Source organism: Pteropus alecto, unplaced genomic scaffold, assembly GCF_000325575.1.
Source record: "Pteropus alecto unplaced genomic scaffold, ASM32557v1 scaffold5, whole genome shotgun sequence".
Lineage (NCBI taxonomy): Eukaryota > Metazoa > Chordata > Mammalia > Chiroptera > Pteropodidae > Pteropus > Pteropus alecto.
The window spans coordinates 10,049,271-10,074,362 of record NW_006441953.1 but is presented as its reverse complement, the minus strand read 5'-3'; the positions used below and the strand labels follow the sequence as shown (position 1 = coordinate 10,074,362).

The following is a 25,092-nucleotide window of genomic DNA, read 5'->3' as shown; positions in this document are numbered from 1 at the left end:
GAAAATGATCCCCCCCCGCCCCAATTGCTCCCTGCCTCCCCTGGCCCTCCACCTAGCCGTCATATGCTAACTGCATTCCCTCTGCCTTCTCTTAAAGGAGAGGTGGAATAGACCATATGGATGGGGACAAAGTTGCATAGCACACTTAGAGCGTCCTCTCCCCAGTCGGAGTCAGTGTGGTAACTTGGCCTCTATAGTCTCATCTCTACTAAAATTGTAGTCTCAAAGACAGGGGCCTTCTAGCTGCTCAGTCTCTCAGGCCACACTCCTCTTGACTTTTCGTTAACCTGAGATCAGTGGTTCTGTGCATAAAACCCAGAGAGTCAATGAACTTGGATAGAAAATAAAAATATATTTTTACGTTACTTCCAGCAGTTCTAATAAAAATTCAGATTTTCCTTCAATTACAAAGGAAACCGCAAAAGTATTCTCAGTTCTCATGACTTTGTCATCAATAGAAATCACATTTTCATGTCATATTTATTTCAGTTGTCACAGGTATCTCAGAGTATCATACGTACTCATCACTACTCAAAACCGTGGTAGTTATTAGACCTGTGGCCAGATCTTTTTATTTAATATGTTAATAATAAAGCGCGTATTAACTCATTGGAAATGTTTTCTTCCATTCCACGGGTTGTCTTTTCATTTTGTTGATGGTTTCCTTTGCTGTGCAGAAAAAATTTAGTTTAATGTACTAGTTTTTACATTTTTTAATGATTGAAAAATAAAAAAAATTATTTCATGCCATGTGAAAATTTATGAAATTCAAATTTCACTGTCCACATTTACTAGATCACTCACTTGTCTACATATTGTTTATGGCTACTTTGCACTACAATGACAGAATTGAAAGTTGGCCAGGAGACTGAATGGCCTGCAAAGGCTAAAATAATTACTAAATGGGCCTTTATTAAAAGTGTATTGACCCAGAATTAGAAGACTGTAAGGATCCTGAGGACAGGGACAATGTCTCCTATTTCTTTGCATCATTTCCGTGCCTAGTTCAAGTCCATAGAAAGAATCAAAGAATCTCTAATGATTGAAAGACCCTACGAAGCCCTTTGTAGTACATCCCTGCCAGTTTGGAGATCTTGGTAAATTTTACCTCCGCCTTAATTTTTTTCTCTAAGCTTCACATCCACCAAAGATTCATATTCCTTTCCCTTGAATAATAGGAGAACTTCATCTTACATTTTATATTTAGCAACAGGAAAATGAGAAGAGGGCCGAATGTCTCTAGCTCAGCTTCAACTGTTAAAGGAAATTACTAAGTAATGAGGCAAGCTCCCACTACAATGCTGTTGCACAATATGAATTATTATGCAATACGAAAAGTGATCAGAAAGAGATTAGCCTGAAGCACATTTCTTCAATACGTGTTGATCAAGGAGAACTTAATTCAGCTCAATGGATGCTCCCCCAAACTAAAGGGTCAGAAAGTCCCAGCAAATTTCAGCATTTCCACAGAACTCTTGCAATGAGGAAGGTTATCATGAAAGCCAAGGAAATAACCAGACTCTCCTTATGTCTTCTTAAAAACAAAAACAAACAAACAAACAAACAAACAACTCTATACAATATCACCCTCAAAAACTGTAGTTTTAGAAAGCAGTGACACGGTATAAAGAAAAAGGATTAGACTTAGAAGCAGAACATCTAGGTTAAAATTCTAATTTGTCCTCCACAAGTTTTCTGCATTAGGAAAAAAACTCTCTAAGCTTAAATTTCTTCATGTATATAATGAAGGAAAGGGGGATAAAGCACCTCTGAGGACAACTAAAAGCATTAAGGTATAGGAGATATGTCGATTATAAGGCACTATACACTTGTAAATAACATTCCAGATGATGAGTAAGAACATCTGATGGGTTGTGGAGCTGGAGGTCATGCCAAAGTCGGTATGTTCTTTGCCTTCGGTAAGCCTCTGCTTGTTCATTCATTCATTCATTCGTGTCTGCCACATTCTAGAAATGATGCTTAAATGCATGCAACAAAATAAAAATAAGTGGACAAGAAATAGGGGTAAAGGAAGAGAAAGGTGAGGTAAAATGAAGCTAGGAGTAAGATAATAACAAGTGTTCCTTAGACTTCAAATTTTGTGAATCACTAAATTTTCCTAAACAATGGAAACACAGAAGTATGTTATCATGTTCTTTTGCCAAGTAAAGACATTTTAAAACAAAAACCTGCCAACAAAGGCTTCTACCACTAACTCTCACCATCATTTCATTAAAAAGAACCACAAAACTTTCTTTTGTTAACACCTACAAAGTGGGAAAAACATGATTTCAGAATATAGAGTAGTCCAGTTTAGTTTTAAGAAATCATATGTTGTTATCCATATTTCATCTTGAATAGATAAAAATTGGCACAAGCTGGCAGTGGCTTAGAAGGGGCATTTGTGAATTAATGACTTACTATACAAAATGACCTCAATATTTGCCAAGCAAAGGGTCCCAGATCTGACCCTCGAGCCCATTAGTCAGTACAAGGATGGAGTTACAACCAGTTCCTCATGGAAAGAAAAGTTATTTCTGGTAGAGCCCTGAGAGGACTTTTTCCGGGATTCTCCTTAAAAGGACATTGTGTTAGGTATTAAACAATATCCCCAGACTGAGTAGGGCATTTTTATAAAATGTATTCCCCCAATGGGCAAATGGGATCATGTTAAAGTAAAATTTAATAAAAGAAAAATTTCTTGATACAGTCCAGGCAAACTGCTTTTCACTTTGGTTGATCTGATACAGGAACTGATTTCAGGGGATCCAGAGTCTAGAGGACCAATTGGATTGTATATCTTTTAGGCAGTTCTCCAAAATGATGTTTTTCTCAACCATGCTTTTGACAAATATTGAGCGTGGATGAGCTCTCAGTTGTTCCATTTTACAACCTTTTTATAGTATATCTGGAAATCAGATCCTGTGTTGAAGGTTAAACAAGTAGTCACATGCTTTAACATTCAACTCACCTAGGAGGCGGGACTGACATATCTCTTGGGACAGTTGAGAAACCAGATAAGGGCACAAGAGTTAAATAGAGGGAAACCTAGAAAGTTTCTGATCTAAGGGAGGTATTATATAGACATTCCATGAACTCACAGTGTCATGTGTTACAAGTTATTTAATTCATTCATTCGCTCCATCTTCATTGAATGCCCATTTTGTGCTCAGCTCTATTCTATGCATTGGAGATAATAGCAATGAACAAAACAAAAAAATTCTCTTTCCTCATAGAGGAGGGGAACAGAAACAGATGATAAATAATATGCAAGTAACTAATATAGCATGTTAGAGGGCCAAACATGCTATAGAGAAATATAAATCAGGAAGAGGGGATAATAGCGTGTGTGCGTGTGTGCGTGCGTGTGTGTGTGTGTGTGTGTGCATGTAAATGGAGCAGTGGTTTCCATTTTCAAAAGGTTGGTCAGAGAAGGCCTTAGGGAGAAGGTGATATTTAAGCAAAGACCTGAAGAAATTGAAGTAGGGGCAATGTGGATAGCGGAGGAAAGAGCATGCCTGGCAGAGGGAATACATAATGCAATGTTCCTGGGGCAGGAGTGTGCCTGGTAGGTTTGAGCAGCCTGAGCCCCAAGGCTGGTGGCATGAAGAACATAGGTAGTGATGTGGGCGTGGCGAAGGGGAAAGATCCCAAAGGGCTCTGTAAACCATTATAAGGACACTGACTTTTATTCTGGGAAATCTGGGAAGCCGGGTTCAAAGTGGAGTAGTGACACATCTCAACTGATATTTTCACAGGCTCACTGGCTGCTATATTAAAAATAGACTGCAGGGTGGCAAGGGCCAAAGCAGAAAGACCAGTTAGCCAGCTACTGCATTTTCTAGGTGAGATTACACATTATGTACCAGCAATCTCATAATGGCATTTGGGATAAAATGAAGTGGGGATCTTGCAGCGTTGAAAGCTTATTCATTTTACCAATCTGGGTAAATCCCTGAGATCCGTAACTCTGACAGTTTACAAAGACTGTCTCACAGATGTTAGATAACTTTAGATAACATAACAAAGAGTGACGTGCTATCTAACACTTGCTCAGCTTTTTTCTTGATGCCTAAACCCACAAAACCAGCTCAGGGAAGAAGTGGGAAGCCCAAGTAAAGGCTGGATATGACCAGAGCACTGTGTGGAATAGCTGCTTGTGTAGAGCGATGACTTAACAAATAGGAGAGAGAACTGAAAAGAGAAGTGGAACCAGTGCCCAGAGTTTTATCTGCTTTGTCCATAAAAGGAGATGAGACACTGCACAGAAGCTTACTCTGGGGCCCGAGGATACAGTCCATTTGTTCTCACACAAGATGGATTTATGTTGTCTCATCCATTGTAAGCACAAGGTCTCTCGTGCAGTAACATTTTGTTTATTGAAATTGCTGAAATTTAAAAATCTACATTGATTATCTGCTCATTTTTTTACTCCAGTACATTTCATCATTCTTATGCCTTTCAGAAAACAATTTCAAGGCCCCAACATGGTAGGTAAGTCAGTGTAATGTACTCTCTGATCTTGACTTCCTTTCACTTGCCATAAAGGATGTTTGTTATAGCTAATTAAGACACTTGGGCATTACTTCATGTACTATTTATATGCTAATAGTTATGACTTGGATTGGCAGGATTGGCAAATTACCCAGCGTTGGTGCTTTGATGCTGCCTCCTCTTATGCTTGAGGCAGATGCTACTTCTCAATCTTGTATCTTTTCCCACTGAACTTGAACTTGGTTCAGGGACCTTTTCCTGCCATCCCAGATATCACCATCAGTCCAGGGGGCCAGAAAGTCACCACCAATTAATGGGAGCAATCATACCAATTTAATCACCCTAGGGTTCTATACAGCATAATCTAAATTTCTTGCTTTTATTTATGCCAAATTTGGAAATAGGCCCGCTAGTTAGGAACACTTACCTTATTATGTATACTTGGAAATTAGGTGAAAGTGCCTTATAGCAATAGAGTTTGGATTACTAACTAATATAAACATATAATAACTAACTGATAGATTTCATAATAATGAATAATTTTATTAATGGCTTCTTTTCTACATTCACAAAGGACTTTTCATTCTAGATTTGTACATGCTTCCCTTTTTTAAAAAGTGAAGTGGTCTGTGTTTTCTTTCAGTCTCTGGGCTTCTCACTTGATTTACTGCAGTTAAATAGTTTTCTAGAGCTCTGCAGCCATCTTAAAGTTGATATTAATGTTCCTGGCCTTTAGGAATGAACAATTAATTATGCTGCAAATGACTTAATTGGGAAAGAATCTATAGGGGCAGCTCCAGAAGAATGACCCACGGCAGGATTTTAAGAGGAGTTGGAGGTGCAGAGATTGTCCACCTAAAGAAATGGCAGTAGCCACGATGGTGGAAGCCTTCCAGTTTGGGGGTTTTCACTACTGAGCCAAGGGGTCAGGGACTTGTGTCAGCTAAATGCCCTGTGTGCTCCTAGCTCACACCAGTCAGGAGAATCAGGGGCCTGCAACAGTCACAATAGAGTTCGGCCCCATTCCCTACTTAGTTTTGTTATTGGTGACATAAAGAACTGCTGACAGAACACCTTCCTGGGCCCCCAGGGAGTGTGTGTTGCCATCGCCAAGGGCCCACTGCCCAACCTCTGCCGTGGCTGTGGACTAGCCCTGCTGGGTGGAAGTCACACATCTGTATGACAAAGGAAGGAGATACTCCGCTCCTGGAGCAATGGTGTGTGCGCTGGGACAACACGGGTGGTGGCTCCAGGTTTGACCGTCTTTATCCTGCCATCCCACGTATTGCCATCAGTCCCAAAGCCCTCTTTACTAGTTCTTCCAGAGCTGCTAGGAATGCATGCAAATGAGGATGATAGAAGGCTATCTCCTACTCTCTGAGACAGTGCCTTAGAGCAAAAAAATTTTTTCTGAAAATCTTTATCATGTATTATAAAAGGAGTTTTGTTTCCAGGAAGCTAAAAGTATTACAAAATCTCTCACTATTATTCCTAGGGCACTAACTCATCTTGGGAACTGGAAAAATGATGCAGAAATCACCGCTGCTTACAAGGCCGCAGCCCTTCCCTAACCCAGGTTAGGGGTCAGGACAGATAGTCATTTGCCACTAAATTGTAAATCTCTGAGCAGGAACTTGCTAGGTTTCAGCAGTTCCGGGGGGGCAGAGGGGGGAGGGGGCAGAGTGGTATGAGAGATACCGGACCTAGGCTTGCCTCAGCCCATCCCCTTCTCATCTTTGTGACCTGATTAGGCACCTGTACTTAAGCCTTCCTGGATTTTGGGACCAGCGTGCGGGTGAGTGGGGGTGGAGAGGTGAGGAAAAGAAAAGGGAGTGGAGCAGCAGGACGGGAAATGTTCCGTAAGCAGAACCCAGCCTTGGCCTGACCCCTTCTACCAGAGGCAGGGGCTAGCAGGCAGGGTTTCAACGACCATCTGCCAGGTCATGTATGAAAGGCGGTTTAGGGGTGTCAATGAAATGGATGACGATGTACCTGTCTTGACATCCTAGCACTCTGGAGGTGTGTGTCAGCAGGCTGCTGCAAAGAGGAATGATAACTGTAGCACTGAGTGGGAGATAAAGGTGTGAAATAATTACAATATGATCCAAGCGACAACGTTACAGCTTAACTGGTTTACCTCGTTTTGTAAGCTAATGAAAAATAATTTCCATAACCCAATGAATGTTCTGATCATCAGACTATTCATGTCTGTATATATTCCTCATGTCGTTTTAAAATTTTGAGGCTAAGTACACAAAGAATTGTACTACGACAAAGAATGAGCTAAGTGCTACAAGAGGGCTGCACAGTGGCCGGGGAGAAAGTATGTTATAAAGGGCTTTGGATTTGGGGGAGGGGGTTTCCAGCACCTACTAATTCTGTGGCCTCCAAGAGGCATTAACCTCTTAGTTTCCTCAATAGTCAAGTGGATTTTATCACCTCTGTTCTGCAGAGTTTCTGTAAGTATTAGAGAAAATATATGTAAAGTACCTACGACGATGCCCCAAAAGGCCTAGCCTCTCAATGAAAATAGCTACCACTACTATGAGACTTTTAAATCAAGCCATAGATAAAACCCTCGAGTCCCACTAAACAGACATCTCCTGGATGTTAGCATCCAGACGAACGGGACCAGGGAATCCCATAAGGAAACACTAATAGAAAAAGCTTCACGAGCTTGGGTCGACTTCTAGGAGCACACCGTTGGGGAGGCAGGGAGGAGGGGGGCACCTTGGACCCCTCTTTGCCTCCGGAGCCGCTGGTAACAGTAGCTGCTGCCAATAGTTGAGGCCCATGCATCTGTCACTGTGCTAAGGACTTTACCTACACTTCCCCATTTTATTGTCACAATGGTTCTATATGTGTATTGGCCCCATTTTACAGGTGAGACGATGGAGGCCCAGCAGCTTGCCTCAGCCACACTGGTAGTGGGGTTGGGCTAAGGGTTCAAGCGCAACCCTGCAGCCCCAACACTCTGCCACCTCCCGAAAGATGGCCTCCAGCTACACTAAACGAAATATCTCCGAAGATGCCCCTGGGTTTCTCCACCGCTGCCCGCTTCCTCCATCTCCCTCCCCTTGCTCTCCCCTCCCTGCTCACTCCTCTCTAGAGATCGCGCCATATACCTTACTTTTATCAGATCCCACATCCTTCTCCCGGGAATGGGATTGTCCCTACGTACTTGGTGGTGGGACAGGAATTTGGAAGGGTTGCTTGTTTCCTCGTCACCGCCAATCCTAGGAGCCCGCTTTCCCAGTCGCCTTACATCTCCCCAGAGCGTCTCCTTAACACTCTACAAGGCCACTGGGAACTTAATTTGTCACTACCTCATCTGGCAACTTATGCTTATAAAAAGATATGTGTGTGTGTGCGTGTGTGTGTGTGTGTGTGTGTGTGTGTGTGTGTACGAGCGCGCGCGCGCGCGATCAAGCTCCCAATCTAGCCTCTGCGTCACCCCGCAGTTGTTCAGAAACGGGGCTCACTGGTGTTTCATAGGGGAGGGCACTTCAGCCTTCGCAGTTTCCCTAAGTCTCTGATTCTCCTGCTTTACCTGCCAGCGTCCCGTAGGATGCCGGTGTCTCACTTCACTCCTTGCCATTATCCAACCCTAGGACAGGATTGAGGGGTGATGTGGGGAGGGCCAGGCGGCTCGGTCACCTTCCTGCGTTGTGTTCTGTGCAGTTCACCACATCCGTATCGGAGAGAGACGGCGAGTGCAGATGAAGACAGGCGAAGGAGCAAAGAGCGGTCTGGCAGTGCCACCTGCTGCGAGCCCCGCAGGCCCCGCCACTTGCTATAAATAGGCCGCCGAGGACAGGGTGTGCGAACGCACATCCCAGCACGAGGGCCAGAATCACGCGCGGAGCCCCGCGCCCTCTGTGCCCGAGCACCCTGCGCTGTGACGGCGCCCCGGAACTCTCCGCATTCCCTCCCACGGCCCGTGGCTGGACCCCCCATCCCCCAGATGGGCCGAGGAGGAACCGCCGGGAAAGGGAGAGGCCGGGGGAGGGAGGCCGCGGCGGACCCGCACTGCAGCAGCTGTCGCCCGCGTGTGACTCGCCTGTCCCGGCCGTCACTCGGGCAGTCACGTGGCGCGGTGGGGAGGGAGGGGGCACCGCGTTCCCCTCTCAGGTCCCTGGGGACCGAGTCGGGAGATCCCGGCTGCTGCCCTCCCCTCGCCTCCCTCACGCTCGCCCCGCCGGGGAGGAGGAAACGCGAGCCGCGCGCAAACACCTCCTCCTCCTTCTCCTCCGCCTCCTCCTCCGCCTCCTCCTCCGCTGGGCCGCCGTGCCTGTTGCTGCGGCCGCTACCTCGCGACCCGCTGTTTCCTCAGCGGGGTGGAGAAGAGGCAGGAGTCAACCGAGGGGCCCCTCCCGGCCCCCTGCGGCTGGAAGCGCGCAGCCAGCCCTCACGATGGACACCCCGCACGGCCAGGCTGTCCGCAGGCTGCCCCAGAGCACCTGCGAGCCCCGGCTCGGCCCCGCGCTCTGAGCGCGCCGCCGCGCAGGTAGGCGCCTTCTCCGGCTTCGCCCATCCCACCCGGCGGGTTCCTCTCGGGGCATCCGGGCCGCCCTGAACCCACAGCACGCCCCTGCGCTCCCCGGCCCGCGGAGACACTGGATTCGGGTGGTCCTGTTTTCCTAGCGGCCCAGGGGGCTCTCAGGGGAGGAAGTTCATTGCCACCTCTTTAGCCTCCTACTTGGAAGAAAGCGAAACCTTTTAGTTCTTAAAGACCCAGGAGCTTGAACAGGCTCTGTTCTACTCCACCTCTACTCTCCGGTCTTAGCATCGCCCCCTCCTCCCGTCAAATATCTCTAGGGCTCGTGTGTTTGTAAGGCGACCAGATTTGGGGGTGGGCGGTCAGAGTAATCTCATGCCACCCTTTGAAAGTTCAGGGTACTTTGCAGTAGTAACTCTGGCAGCTGCACCAGTGCGCGCAACATTTCTTTCTATGGGCACATCCTGTACCCGTCATTTCGAAACCCTGCTTAATTGTTTTACCAGCTTCCTGATCGGTCTGTTATTATGCGACCCGTCAAACTTCGCCACACGCTGTTTTATTTTTAAAAAGAGATGTCATTTTCTTTGAAACCCACCTAAAGGAGGCTTTACGGTCTGTAATTTTATTTAAAGTATCTTATTCTCTGGAAGTTGCCTAAAAGGGAAAAGAAATCGAAAGTGATAACTTGCTCCTTCCACCAAACAGTTTAATTTTCAGAGTGCCCTACGTTAATGGATGGTATTCACCTCATATAGATCTCTCAGTCCTTCTTTCAGATGATTGGATGATTTCACTTATTAATATAATCAAACTTTGAAAGAGTATTTTAAAGTGACTTGGTTTGAATGGGTCACACCCAAGACTCTCAGCTCTCTCCACAAGTCCAAACTTCTAAACTTTTTGCACTGTACTTTAAGCTGAACTGCAGAGGCCTTGATAAAAAGTCTTTCTTTAGGAAAGCAGAAATTCATTCTCTTCCCCAGACTCCAGATGGGATTGATTGAAGTTGGAGAATGGCCACCTGTGGGTTTTGTTGTGGTTTGGGAGCCTGCTCTGTGGGAGGGGCTCCGTGGAAGAATGAATGGGGAAATTTTCCAGGAGGCTGGTAATCCACCTAGCAGGACTTTTCATGTGTCTGAACACTTCATGTTCTGTCACTCTCTTGGGTTAGGGATCCCTGAAGCAGGTGAGTTCTGCACCTTTTCCTACAGTTGAGATGGCTTCTCTTGGTTGGGGAGCTGATGTGCCTCACGATCAGCTGCTTCCTGGGAACCCTGAAGACATTCAGGAATAAGGACGATGCATGCAAAAAAAAAACTGTATAAAAAAGGATTGATTGCAAACAAGTGTTTTAAATCTGTTGGAAATGTACTATCACAGTCTCAAATCTACCTGTTTTTTTTTTCCAACCAAGTTCTAGAGAAATAAAACTATAAAAAGTACTTTTCAGATTTATATGTGAGTAACCATCAACACAACATGAGCTACTGTATAATGAACAGAGCTGTGAGTTAGAGGTCACTGCATGAAATGTTGAGGGAACATTTTCTGAAGTGAACAAAGTGGAGTGTCCTGAGATTATTAATTGAGTGCAAGGAGATATAAAAGGGAATAAGTGCCCGAAAGCAGTAAATAAAATTATCAGGTGATAATTAAAATAAATGCCTTTATGTGGATTTGTCTAGCTGTTTGCCAACCAGTAAAATAGGGGGAACATTCACTGGTGTCGTTAGATTTTATTAGAATCAAAGTAAAAGTTTTGCAAATGGGACTCCCTGCCACAGTCTATCATTATTTTTCCCATAGAGTGCTCAGGGGATTCTCCTTTCACTGAGATAACATATCCGGTTGTGTGCAGTCATGTCAGGGTTGACCTTTTATTGCACATGACATTGTCATAGTATCAAAGGATATGAGGAATAAATGGGCAACTCTGATGACACACGCCTTGCCCCTTCTCCCTTATTAGCCAGCTGTTGACAATCTCTGTCCCCCACTTCCCTAGAAGGCAGCCATTGCCAGAACAGCTGCAGTAGCAAAGGCTGCAGCAGCAATCAGATGCTACTCCCATGTGGAGCCAGGTGTGGGTGGGTGGCTCCTTCTCCTGCCCAGATCTTCTAGGATCTTCTAGGACGTACCACCAGCAAGCAGTGGGAGTGGCACACCAAGCAGCACCATGCTTACCTGTTTCTCATTCACACCAGCATCTCCAATCATTATGATTTCTGGAGTAGGGCTGTCTGCTAGAGATGATTCCGTCTTTGAATTTGCTTTTAATTTTATGCCACAAAATGACAACTCCCTCGGGCCCTTTTTACTCCCTTCATAGCATTTCTCTGAAGGTCCCTATCTCTACTCTTCAGATTCCCCAGATGATCTAAAATGTATATCAGCCCATTTGGGGGCTTAAGTCTGCTTGCGTGTGATGCCTTGGCATAATTTGCTTTGCTCTTTTCCCTGCCTACTGTGCTGCCTGCTCAAATTTAATGGCTATGTTAATTCCAGTGTGTGATATGCTTCTCAGCGGTTTTCTTTTCTTGGTCATTAAAACCTGGAAAAGGAAAATCTGTTCATTAAAATGTTTGTGAGTCCACTGAGCAGACAAGGAGTGCTGGGTCCATATCCCCGTGGCAATGGCAAAGGATTTAGGTTTTCAGTGAAGAACTGTTACCTTTGCTGACATATATCTTCATTTCTTCCTTTCCAATCCCACATTCTGATAAAAAAAAAATTTTTTTTTTAACCAGATTCTTAACATAAGACACAAAGGTTTTCATTTTCAAGGTTTTGACATTTTCAAGCTGTGACTTCCATTTGATAGGTTCTTAGATTTAAGGGCAATATGGCCCTTCTCAGGCTTCAAATGTTTAGAAAAAGATTTGCCATATTTGGGCCATGTGAAATAACCTTGACACAGGTTTCAGTGAAGCTGTACAGAATGTAGGGAATATATTTTAGCACCAACAAAGAAGCATTTCATTTTGAGTGTGCCTGTTTCCCTTGGGACACACAGCAGCTATTTTTCTCTTAAAAAGAGAATGTACTTATTTAACAATATATTATTTATGATCAGTGAATCTACACTTCCAAAGAAGATAAGTACTTATGGGTTTGTTGTAATACTTAATGAATTTGCCCATTAAAATCCTAAGAACAGTGCCTGACACATAGTGAACACTCAGTAAATATTACTTATTGTTATCATATATTTATTTGTTTCTTTTATACCATAAGAATATAATTTTGACATTAGATCAGATCTAATTTTGACATTAGATCTGAGGCCAAGCAAGATTTAGATAGAAAAACAATCCAGTTAATCCACTAGAAAGGTATGTTAGAGTAATTCCCTTCTGGAGATATTCTTATAGTGCAAAGAATAGAAATTTGAGCTTATATAAGCAGGTCTGGATTCAAATCCTGCCTTCACCATTTACTAGCCAGGGACCCTTATATAAATTGAGAATGATAAAACATTCTTCTCAGAGTTGTAAGAATGCAGAAGATCATATATGCAATGTCCCAGAAGAGGCAGTTGGTCAATAAGTATTCCTCTAGCAAAGTGCCTAAGAGCAAGCACAAAGTCTGGAGTGGAAGGACCTGAGTTCAAAATCTGGTTCTGCCTCTTGCTAGTAGGATGACTTTGGGCAAGTGACCTTACTTCTCTGTGCCAGCAACTTCCGTCTCATCTCTCATCTTTAAATTAGAGCTGATAATGATAATAGTTCATAATAGTCATTCAGACATGATAAAAATAGTCCTTGTCCAAGGTTGTCGTGAGAGCTAAATTAGTGAATAGATGCATAGTAAGTGCTTTTATGTGTTAACAATTATTACTATTCTTTTAGGGGAATAACTTAAAGCAGTAGTGCAGGAGGGAGGGTTATACATAATCCCTGAAGGCCAGCTAGGACTCCCAATTCCACCCCTTTAACCTATGCAATACAATAGGAGGAATACAAGAAGTGACAGCATTCTAAAGGACTAGCCTTGAATTGGCTCTGATTTGTATGGGAAGGAAATCTTTCAAAACATCATTACTTTATGTGTCAAATCAGAGAGGCACACGCCAATGAGGGAGCATCCTTGATGATGAAAAGATTAGAATCACTGGCTCCAGGAGCTCTGTGTGATGGAAACAGATGACTGCTCCAAAGGTACCTGTGGGCAATTTCTGGGTGAGTGGCACACTGCTCTGACTGGGTGGGGTTCTGTGCAGAAAATGGACGAATAGTTTAGCCAAGCCAGTGGTCTTACTGTAAAATGAGATTAGAGTATTCAGGTGGCAGAATAATTCTGTTCAGCTGCATGCCCACTCTGTCAGGGTAAGCACAGAAAAATCAAACCATTGACTTGCAAGAGGAGATGAGTGGCCACCTGGGGACTCCCTGCCTATCCTGGAGGTCCTTAACAGCTAATCAGTATTGGCTGTTCCCTAACCTGGCCTGGAGCTAGAATCTTCCAACGCTCCTCCCTTTATCCTTCTTCCCCACCCCCCACGCCCCCTCCTCTCTAACCAATTTTGAGGAGGTGAGGGTGGAACCTGCAGAGGCTGCACTATTCTTGGCTACTGGAAAGTCTCCATCCTACTCCCTGTGGTTTGCTTGGAGGGAGTGAATGGGGGTATGGGAAGAGAGGGTTCCAATGGTGGCCTAACTCCCACTATTTCTTCTCCTGCTTCCCAATCAGTAAACCCTATCCTTTTTTCATGTACCTCCTCCACATTTATATTCTTGACAGGAAGATGAGAGCAGCTTTCTATCCCCACACAATGTTGGGGACATTTGGTATTATACATTATGAAAATTAGATTTACCAGATTTTAGAGAGAGAAGAAAACTTGGGGATGATCTTGTTCCATTCTCTTCTCCAAATTGACATTTGGAGAAGTTAAGTAACTTAATTTCTTAACTTTACACTTGAAAGTATTTTCATGAGGAATCTGAGGTTCTTTGCAGCACTTGGATGGAAGTCAAAGACTTGGATTGTCCTAATTCTGTCATCAAACTTGAACAAGCCACTTAACTTCTTCAGAACCTAGTTTCTTCATTTCAAATATGAGGGAAATTTCTAAATAGCTTACAAGGACCTTTGTAGCTTTAAAATATTGTGATTATAAGTGCATGCTTTCAAGAATATTTTGCATAGCAGGACTCACTGACAAGATTATTGAAACTGTCCTAGTAAAAGCATCCTTGTGTTTTCAATGCCTACCATGTTTATGTACTGTGGCAGGTCAGAGTTGTGTAAAATACAGATGGTCTCTGTAAGTAATAGTGCTTTTGCACACAGGAACATAACTAGAAGCTCACTGGAATAACAGATTGTAGTATTTCTTGCTGAGGTGGTTCTATGTGGGGCTTAAAGGATGGTCAGGGTTTGTGTGCAAATGATGTGCATTGAGATAGCTTAAAAAATAATCTAATGGTTTGTTAGTGTTATTAGAGTAGTTTATTTATTTCATGCAACTTTTTATTAAAAAGTAATGCAAATAGTTACCTACTCTAAGATACCTTGAATCTTATATCAACAGAATCAGAAGTGCTTTTAAATAATTATGGTTCTGTCTGAGGTAGAATTTACTATTTGATAGTTCATAAACAGTGTTAAGGTCCAATCTGCTTTTTACAGAGATACTAAGAATGTGCTCCAGCTGGTTGTAGAGTGTGAACTTTATGCATTCAAATAGCTTTGTCAATAAAACGGCAGAACTAATTTGATGACTGATTACTTACCAAAATGATTGAAATGACAAAATCGTGGACCTTTTTTTGTACTAGATATGTATCGACTTATAAGAAAACTGAAAGTAATTCTGTGATGCTTGTTGCTACCATATTAATAACTACTTCATCCACACTGATTGAGAGGGCTCGGCTCTATCGTTTGTAATAATTCTAGTACTTCTTTTAACATGTCTTGGGATTAGCAGCTGTCAACAGTTACAACTTGAAACAGATTCAGTTACAGGAGTAGAAATTGAGCCAGACATTTAATGCCATTTTCACCTGTAGGTGAGAGAGAGAAAAAAGGAGAGAGAGAGAGAGAGAAAGAGAGAGAGAGAGAGAGAATGAATGAGCATTATTTATGGAGTTATATGAACTTATTTTTATTATCAAGAGAAGCTGTACTTTAAAGGAAAACAGACAGAGATTATATTTTTATGAAATATGTTGGAGCTCTAAATGAAATAGGGGTTTATTCCTGAACTTTTGAACATTTAAAAGAAAAAAATTAGCTCTGAACTGTGTTCAAATTATATTTAAAAAATTCACTCAGCATATGTGCCTATATATCACACAGAAAAACATAGAATAAAACGAAGAGACTTCTAGTTCAGGAAGGGTTTAGAATTTCTCTACTGATTTTAGAAATCCCAAAACTTAAGAGTTGAAGAACCTTACAGTCTTGTTGAGGGACATTTCTTCGAGCTCTTAAAATAAGTGTGATGATGAGATGCAAAATGCAGAAGCATGTAGTAATGGATGCCGTAAATCACCTTGCAAGACAGAGGGGGTAGTCGCTTGCACCCTGACTTAAATATGAGTTGCAATTTGTTTAGAGGACAAGACTGGGGATCACTGGGAGATGATTCTGCATGGGTCTCTCAAGTTTTTACACAACTTGTGAGCAGAGGCACTAACCGTTTTTTGCTTTGTTTTGTTTTTGAACTATCTTGTCAATCTTTTTTAAAAATAGCAAACAGCCATGGAAAATAGAAATAATGTCTCCCTCTGGAGCAAAGGGCAGACATGCTTATTCCCCATTATAAAATATTTGGGCTCCCAAGGCTTTTCTGTAACCCAGTGTGGATACAAGGATCATCCTGCCTGTGGGAATTGGGAATCAAGGAACTGACTCAAATTCTGACTCTCTGGCTGCTGCATTGCTCTGAGTAATGCATTTTCCTTTGTCTCAGACCCAAAAGTCTCATGTCCTCTACCAGCAGGCTAACTTGTTAGCTTACAGATAGGGTAAAATCTCAGACCTTTTACAGTTTGTGACAGGTATTATGTTCTTGGGAGATAGGAACAGTGTGTACTATGGCTCAGAGGCATGAGAAGTCACATCTCATATGGAGGAACCATAACTGGTTCTCTATCTTCGCATAATGGTACATGAAGGAGGGCATTTTAGGGGAGAATATGTAGTTGGAGATACAAACAGGACCAGATTTCAAAGAGACCTTATATACTATGTAGAAGACTTTAAATTTTACAGTGGACAGTTATTAAGGAATTTTTAGCAGAAAAGTGATAGGATCAATTTTGTGTTACTTAAATTACTCTAAGAAATATGTGAAGGATGGATTGAAGGTTGGGGTACTTTTTTTTTCCAGTTGAGAAGAGGTAAGATATGTTTAGATGTAGAGCCAGTTTAGAAGTAGTAAGGATAAAGAAGGAGTCTGAATGACATCTTAGTCTGCTTAACAGCATACCATAGACAGGTGGTTTATAAACAACAGAAATTTATTTCTCACAGTTCTGGAGGCTTAGAAGTCCTCTGAATCAAGTCCACTGACAGATTCAGTCCTGTTTCACAGACTACTATCTTTTTTTTCTGTGTCCTCACTTGGTGCAAGGGGCAAGGGAAATCTCTGGGTCTCTTTTATAGGAGTACTAATTCTATTCATGAGGGCTCTACCCTCATGACTTAATCACCTCCTAATGACCTGACTTCCTAATATCATTACAATGAAAATTAGGATTTAAATATATGAATTTTGGGAGTGGAAGACACAAACCTTTAGTCTTATAGCAATGATTCCTTGGTTTGTGACTTGGCCAATAAAATAAATATTGATCCTGATCATGGAGCTATAGCTTATAGGAAGGAAGAGAAGTTTGGGGAAGGGAGAGGTGAGACTGAGTTAGTTTTTAAATAATTAAATTAAGACTGAGCTGCCAATAGGCTATCTAGATAGAAATATTTAATGGCTGGTGCTGATCTGGAACTCTTTGAGGTTCAATGGGAGACAAACGCCTGGGAAGAGTCAGTTCATTTGTGTGCAGCACTCAGGATAGGTTGAGAATAAGGTGCAGAATCCCCAACATCATTTGTGATGAGTGACTCAAGCTCTCTAGGTTTCCTAGGTCACAAAAATGGCAGTAATAGTCTCTAACTGAGACGAAGGTTAGAGATGAAGGTGGTTATGAAGATGAAATAAGATAACACATGCTAAGTGCCTGGTACTTAATAAAAGTAAGCTGTTAGCCCCAGCAGCAGCAGCAGCATGAGTATGAGAATGTGGTTGTTGGCAGGAAGATTAGATGAAATTGTCCAAAGCAAGCAGGTAGAATGAGGAGCGAGGATAAAGTCAAGCGGGGAAAGAAAGCCATCACAGAATATGAAAAGAAGCAATGGGAGGTAAGATGGGAACCAGAAGTTTCAAGCAGGAAGGAGTGGTCAGTATTGAGAAATTCATCAGGGAGGACAAGGCAGTTAAGGACTAAAAAGCCCCCTTTGGATTTCACAACCAGAGGATGTGGGCGACCGCCACAGGAGCAATTTCGGTGGCTCCTTTGTGCTTCTAGTCACAGTCCAGATTGTGTGTGGACAGCAGGAAATGGAGACAGCGCAGACTTTAGTTTGAAGAAATTTGGGTAGGGAAGGAAGAGTTGTGGATGGGGGAGGTTTGAGGTCAATCGAAAATATCTTTATTAGAAGTATGGGAGAGACTTCAATCACTCTTTTAAAGTATTTGTTGAGCCCGTTCTGAGTCAGGCACTGTACCAGGAACTGGCGATACAATGGCGAAACAGACAGATGTAAGTTTCATCAAGTTTCTTCTTAGTATGTATATATATGCTCAGGAAATCCAGGGAAGCAAACAAATAGAGAATAGGGCCTGAGATGCTGTAGACAACTCAGTTGTGGACAGAAGGGTTTTGTCATCCAATAGAACAGAAAGATGTTAGGATACAGCACATATGGTTGTTGAAAATCACCTGTAGAGAGGGGAAGGCAGTTCAGAGAGTTTGGGTCTAAGAAAAGCAATATCCTCTATTGACGAGGAGGGGCAAGGGATTGAGATGATGACTTATAGTACATGAATGAAACAAAACAATGTTTATGACAGTATTTAGAACATAATAGGCATTGAGTACCTGTTAATGGAATTTGAATTTGTGATTCAGAACCTCTGAACTACATCAAGGAGAACCTTCTAAAACTTAAATGGTATCATAAGTGATAAGGTGTTAAAACTGGTCTGGTTCAGTAGACTACAATGATGAATAGCTGACATTTTTTTCCTGCAAGATTATTTTTTTAGAGGAAGTTACCAGTACTGAATTTAATTATCTTAAAGAAAAAAGAAAAAAAAAACTCCTTGAAATATATGCAACAGGATTTCAGGCTGTCTGAGTAGCATTACATTGTTTTCTATTGTGTTTGCCTTTGTGGGTTCTAGGAGGCTTATCGTTACCCAGTGGGATCTTTTAACCTGTTATAAGTGTGACTTTTTGGGCCTTTTAAGTTTTTATATGAAATGCAATTTCAAGAAAGCTCTTTCTCAATGGAGCAGCTCATATGAACTAATATCCATTTCTTCCTATGTTTGGGTTTCAGACTTTTAAGTTCTGAAATAATTATCTTTGAAAGCAGCTATTGTTGTAACTTCATTAAATTCTAATGCCTCTGTGTTTCTCCCCCAGGAGTCTGTACCAGAAGCACGTAAAATAGATCGCTTGGTCTAAAATAGAAGAGTGGCAACGTTTTGCTGAGTTTCCAGACCTTTCCCAAGATGGAACCGATAACATTCACAGCGAAGAAACATACCTTTCCTAGCGAGGTCTGGGTGGACTTTAGCCTGCAGCTGGTGGGCTCCTTGCCTGTGCATTCTCTGACCACCATGGCCATGCTGCCTTGGGTCGTGGCGGAGGTGCGACGGCTCAGCAGGCAGTCCTCCAAAAAGGAGCCTAGTACCAAGCAAGTCCGGCTTTGTGTTTCGCCCTCTGGACTGAGATGTGAACCTGAGCCAGTAAAAAATCAACAGTGGGATCCCCTGATCTGTTCCAGCATCTTTGAGTGCAAGCCTCAGCATGTACACAAACTGATTCACAACAGTCACGACCCAAGTTACTTTGCTTGTCTCATTAAGGACGATGCAGCCAATAAGCATAGTATCTGCTATGTGTTCAAAGCCGATGATCAAACAAAAGTAAGTGGAGGTGGGGATCAAAATAATAAAGGTTAGAGCTGGATGTTTTTTCCTGTATGAGGATGCAGACATTTATTTTATGTGTACTGGAATGGATAAGAGATCATGCTGCAGTAATGCATAAATTATATCACTGGATTTTTGGTTTACGGGGACAGTTTCTTTATAATCTTGAAGAACACTTCATAACAGATATTAGAAATTATAAGTTTGTAAGTTCAAAAAATTTAAAAGAGAAATCTGTCTAAACTTAAATATAAGAGGTGAACTGTTAGGATTCAGACCATGTAAGAACTGTGTTCTAAAGCAGTGCTTCTCAAACAAAAACATGCACATGAATCACCTGGGGATCTTGTTAAAATGTAAATTCTGATCTGGTAGATAAGGGATGGACCCTAAGACTCTGCATTTCTAACGAGCTGCCAGGTGATGCTGATGCTGGCTCCTCTGCAGATTGCACTTTGAGTAGCAAAGTTCTAGATTGGTGAGCTCCCTGTTTTTTGATCCTGTTAATGAAAATATATTTATAAACAGCATAAGAATACAATTAGCCAGTTTACCAAAGCACTGTGTTCATTTAAGCAAGGACCATTCATAAGAATAGGGATATGAATTTAAATTTTGATACTTTCAGGGTTTTTGGTTTGTTTTTTTTTTACCAACTTCATTTCAGATCTGAGTATCTTGTTATATCTCATTATGTGGCTGAGACAAATATTACATAAGAAACGGTAAAAATGTTGTTAGCTCTACTATTTTCCTATTCGTTTGTGCTTGCATTGTTATTGGCATTTTTTTTGCAGTTCTGTACAGGACTCATTTAAAGTCCATTCTGTGAGAGTTAGTTTAGATAAAATTGAAAATACAATCCTTACAGCCACTTTCTCAGCTGGGCCCATGCAAACTGCAATTTAGTACAGTCTGTGGAAAGCAAACAAACAGGTGAGTGCTCCACTGCTAACCCCTGAACTGAGGAATGCCTGTGCTAGGCCCCCTGTGTGCTGCCTGCCATATGCAACAGTGAGGATGCCAGTGTCAATTCTGGTGGTAAACGTCAGTAAATAGAAATAAAAATGCTCACGTTTTCTCCCTACTATCCAGGGTGCACAAAACTCAGTTGGAAGTTAATGTTCTTGGTGACTAAGTAGATTTGTGGAAGTCCACTTTTGTTTCTTCATTCCTTGATTCTTTTACTTATTTGTTCAGTGATTGCTGCTCTAGAGACTATACAAGGGGTTATTAGTATAGGCTAGGAGGACGGCAAAGCATCAGTAGGTAAATACCATCATACTCTATACTGTGTATAGAGTATGATGTGTTAGGCTCCATTCTGTGTCTCTATACTGTATATAGAGTATGATGGGGAAGACACAGAATGGAGCCTAACACACTACAGTGGAAGGAAGTGTTTTTGAAATAAAGGCTAATCTTAAGCTTAAAACCACTATCTTACCTACAGAAGGGGATAGCTCTTATTGTAAATCATTTAATGTTATTGTCCATGCATCTCAAATAGGCAGGATAGCATCCTAGTTCAGAGGTTCACAGGGACTAATTCCTTGGATTCCAGTTGTCGACCAAGTGTAAATGAATCAGGAGGCTTTGGCTAGAATTAAATGGAAAAGATTTAGTCAAGAGTCTTAGGGTTTGCAAACCAGAAACACATCTAGGCAATACCCACAATGTTCTGAAGAAGAAAAAAAAAAAGCCGAGGGTTCTTATAGGAAAAAGTACATTGTTGAGAAGAATCAGACCTGCATTCTTAGCCTCTGGATTGGTGTGAGATGGTAATCCTCTAGATTAGGGGTCCCCAACCCCTGGGCTGCTGACTGATACAGGTCTGTGGCCTGTTAGGAACCATGCCTCACAGCAGGAGGTGAGTGGCAGGCAAGTGAGCAAACCTTCATCTGTATTTGCAACTGCTCCCCAGTGCTAGCATCACTACCTTAGCTCCACCTCAGGTCAGCAGGCATTAGATTCTCATAGGAGCACCGGTCCCTGGTGCCAAAAAGGTTAGGGACTGTTGCTCTAGATGACCAGTGGTCTGGATTCTGGATGTTAGACAGTCTGAATCATGAATTTCAGGTGGTCTGGATATGTGAACATTGTTTTCTTAGTTCTTTAAGGGGTAATCAGAGGGTTAGCTGAAGGTTTGATGTATATCCAAGCATTGACACATGATTGAAAAGTTCAAAAGTTTATGTTCCCAGACTAGTTAAAACAAAAATAGAATTGTTTCCTCATGTTTCACCCTAGTTGATTTTAGTAATTTAGCATTTTGACTATAGTGATTCGATTTTATTTCTTCACTTTATTTCTCACAGTCCTATCTGCCACCTATAAACTAGGTAGCCTCAGGTAATTCTGAGCCTGTTCTCTCATCTGTAAAATGAGGATAATTATTGTCTATCTCATAGAGTTGCTGGGAGGACTAAATAAGGTAGAACAGGACCTGAAACTTAGTAAACATTTATGGCCATAAAAAATGCTCATCAAAGAAAGTGGAAGCAGGAATATGCTAATTTCATTTCTAGTCTTAGGTAAAAAGAAAAAGGAGATCAAGATGAGTGTCTTCAGCTCTCAGACTGAGATCCTGGTCATCTTTAAGCAACATTTTATAAACCAGACACTTACAAAACTGCATAAATAGACTTAATGGTTTCTGTTATTTGGGCAAACTCCAGAATGAGTTTGAGGATTGAACAGCTTGCACTCCAGGCCAACTCTATATAAGGACTGAGTTTCCTTGGACAGAGTTTTGCACGGAATAGTGTAGTACTTTACACTTTTGATTTTTTTTTTTGCAAAATCTTTTATAGCCATCTGAGAATAGGCTTCTGGCCAGTCATTCAGATACCTGACAGGAAGAAGAGATTTATAACTAAATTCTGTAATTGAGGCTTCTAGTCTTGCCAAAAATAAAAAATTGACCTTATTCTATATTCTAAAAAGCATGGTAGAAATATGAATTAGTTCTTAAGTTATCTTTGGCTTGCATATAATTTTTACAAATATAAATTGTCAGTACTCAGAGTAATAAATTGCTATCATCCTGCTTATTTATAAAAGAGTAATTCATAACATAGGTATTTCAATCCATGATTTTGTTGTCGGAAACTGAACAGTAATCCAAACTGGCCATGATTCTAACCTGCATGATATTTTTTATGTTTTTGGGATGTCCCTGGCACTGTATCTCATAACACAGGATTATCTGCTGTAGGAGCATGTTAACCTATGTCATTTCTCTTGACTATTTGTAACATCTGCTCAGTGAAATAATTCTGTAGATTAAGATCTCTTCTAAATAGATGAGGTCAGCATCAACTGCATTTGCCAGAGGAGATTTATTCATTAACTGCCAGGGTTGTAAGCACAAAACTATTCTTTGAAAGGAAACTCATTGATCAGCTTATAAATTAATTTACTGAAGAATGTCTAGGGAGAAGAAGCATGTAAAGGAATAATTTCATAAGCATAGCATGCAATTGTGTTTCTTACTGTATATTCCATAGAATATACTCAAGATGGTCCATGGAGAAAAGCTTCCATGATCAAAATATATTAGAGTAGCATCTCAAACTTTTCCATCTGAGGACCTCTTTTCCACTCTTAGAAATTATTGAAAATCCCAAACAGCAGTGGTTTATGTGGGTTATACCTACTAATAGTTATTGTATTAGAAACTTAAAACTGATAAATTATAAAAAAACTGACAAATTATACAGACATTAATTTGTTTAAATCTACTCAATTTAATTAAATTTTTATTTTGATTATTATATAATTAAAATAACATTCTTAAATATCAATTCCTTATATGTTAGCATAAATATTATTTTTGTGAAAAAATGACCATCTTTTCCAAAATATTTAGTGATGAGTGGTATAGTTTTACTGGCTTGCTTTCTTTTTTGCAAATCTCTTTAATAGACTACTGGATTCTGAGCTGATTCTTTCATTTTGTGGTGACATGTTGTCTTCGTTGAATATATGAAGAAAGTTTGGCCTCACAGATGTAGAGTAGGAAAATGGAGAAATAATTTATAGCCTTTTTAGAAAATTGTGGTTATTTTTCTTTAACACAGTAGCAAAACTCGGCAAGTGGTAGTTTCTTAAATATTTGTTGCAATGTGAAGTCTGAAACCATATCAAAGCACTTTTTTGCACTTTGTAATTTTAAGATCCATTGGTCTATCTTGCACTTTAATGTATCTTTTAAGCATGCATATTTCTGTAATATCATACATTGATTATTGTAAAATATTGGTTCACTAAATTATGCAGCCCATACTCTGAGGACCATTGTTTTAGGGAAAAACTGTGTTTTCTAGTCCACTCTTGAGTTTTACATTAGTCTGTTAAATCTCCATATATTTATTGGACCATATATTACATTTTCTCATAAAATCCGAGAACCTCCTTGAGAACATATATGAACACAGTTGCATAAGGTTCTGAGATGAAGTGCAGTTTTGAGTTTTAGGTTGTGAGGTTTAGAAAAATTAATATCTTTCTCCCACCTTCTAACTTCTTGCTAGGCTAATAATCAAATTAACATGAGATAGAGTAACAGGAGAAAAACAAATTTTTAATACATGTGCGTGGATATTTCACATAGGCATAAAAATTCCAAAGACAGTGAGGCAATATTGACATTTTGGACAAAGAAGATTTCAGAAGTGAGAATAGATGATTTACAGGTAGCTGAGGATGAGCAGAACACACAGGCAGGCAAATTCTTGCTAGGCTACTCAGAAACCATGGGACACTGTGAGTATCTAGTTAATAGGCCCCTGCCTGAAACTCTCTAAGGCAAATGTCCTAAGATCTTCTCGAAGCAGGTTTTTTAAAATTTAATTTAATTTTTTTTTTTTTATCTGAATCTCTTGGTCAGGAAAGAGGGGGAGGGTAAAATGTTCTTTCTGAGTCTTGTTTCTTAACAAATAGCTTAAAATCAATATCCCAAGAGGCAGCTTCAGGGTGGCAAAACTTTGGTCCCCTTCAGGGTCCACGGCAGGAAGTGGTAGCGTCCACTCTGGGAAACAGATGGTTGAATGTGTAACTTGTACTAACTAGGTCTTCACCCCGTCACAGCACAAAGAAGAGTGCTGCCCAGATTCAGCCCTATAAAAAATGTAAAGTCTAAGAAAATTATCTCAAGATTCTTCCCTTTTCCAGTGTTTCAGCTTTGTCTCGTCTATGAAAATACCTACTCAGAAGAACACCACTTTTGTGTTACTTTAGATCACTAATAAGAGTATTTACATTTTAATCCTTTCTTTATCTAAAAAGTAAAAAGCTCTCTTTCCTTTAAAGGGACTTGCCAGCACTGAGTTGCAGGTGGTTTCGAGTGTTGGGCGGGAGCTTCTGACATTGTATGCTGCTGTTTAATGTCAATAAAAGGAAAGAATGGATTTCCAATGGGGAATGGCAGAGATTATATAGATGGTAATAACACAGAAGGGAATTGTAGGTTGATGTGCAGGTGAGGAGAGGGGGCAGTGCGTGTGGTACCCAGGGTAGTCAGAGATTGGGTACATGAGAGTAGTTTTGCTATAAGCGCCCACTGTTCTTTTTTTTTTTTTTTTTAACTGAAGTTCTTTTTCATACCTACAGTATGTTCTGGCTTTTTAAACACTGCTCCTGATTCTATTCAGATTCTGATTTTCTGGATTTGGCATCCAGTCTCAGCATAGCCTGTGTTTTTCATAACTGTAATGGGACAGATGTCATTAATGGCAGGAGTGCTCAGTGGCTTCCCCTTCTCCATCCTACCTAAGAGAATCTCTTGTATGTGCTAGAATATTGCTAGCCTAGTCCTCCCTGCTCCCAAAGAGGAAGTATTATGTCTTGCTGGGAGAGAGGCTAAGCTGATCTACATAATAAAGTGTTCAAAACTTAGGGATGAAGAGGAGGAGAAAAGCGTGGAAAA

General features: G+C 41.2%; 1 protein-coding gene across 3 annotated transcripts in view; it reads left to right on the top strand.

Moving 5' to 3' along the window:
• Window positions 1-8,768: 8,768 nt before the first annotated feature.
• TBC1D1 (TBC1 domain family member 1) overlaps window positions 8,769-25,092 on the top strand; it is a 203,471-nt gene continuing 187,147 nt past the window's right edge. Inside the window, exons 1-2 of one of the 3 annotated variants that reach the window (XM_006918936.3) lie at window positions 8,769-9,001; window positions 18,652-19,157. In XM_006918936.3, the coding sequence (XP_006918998.1) occupies window positions 18,741-19,157 (417 nt within the window). In that variant the 5' untranslated portion in view covers window positions 8,769-9,001; window positions 18,652-18,740. The remainder of the gene's footprint in view (window positions 9,002-18,651; window positions 19,158-25,092) is intronic. The other 2 variants (XM_025051767.1, XM_006918937.3) reach the window with 2 other exon arrangements.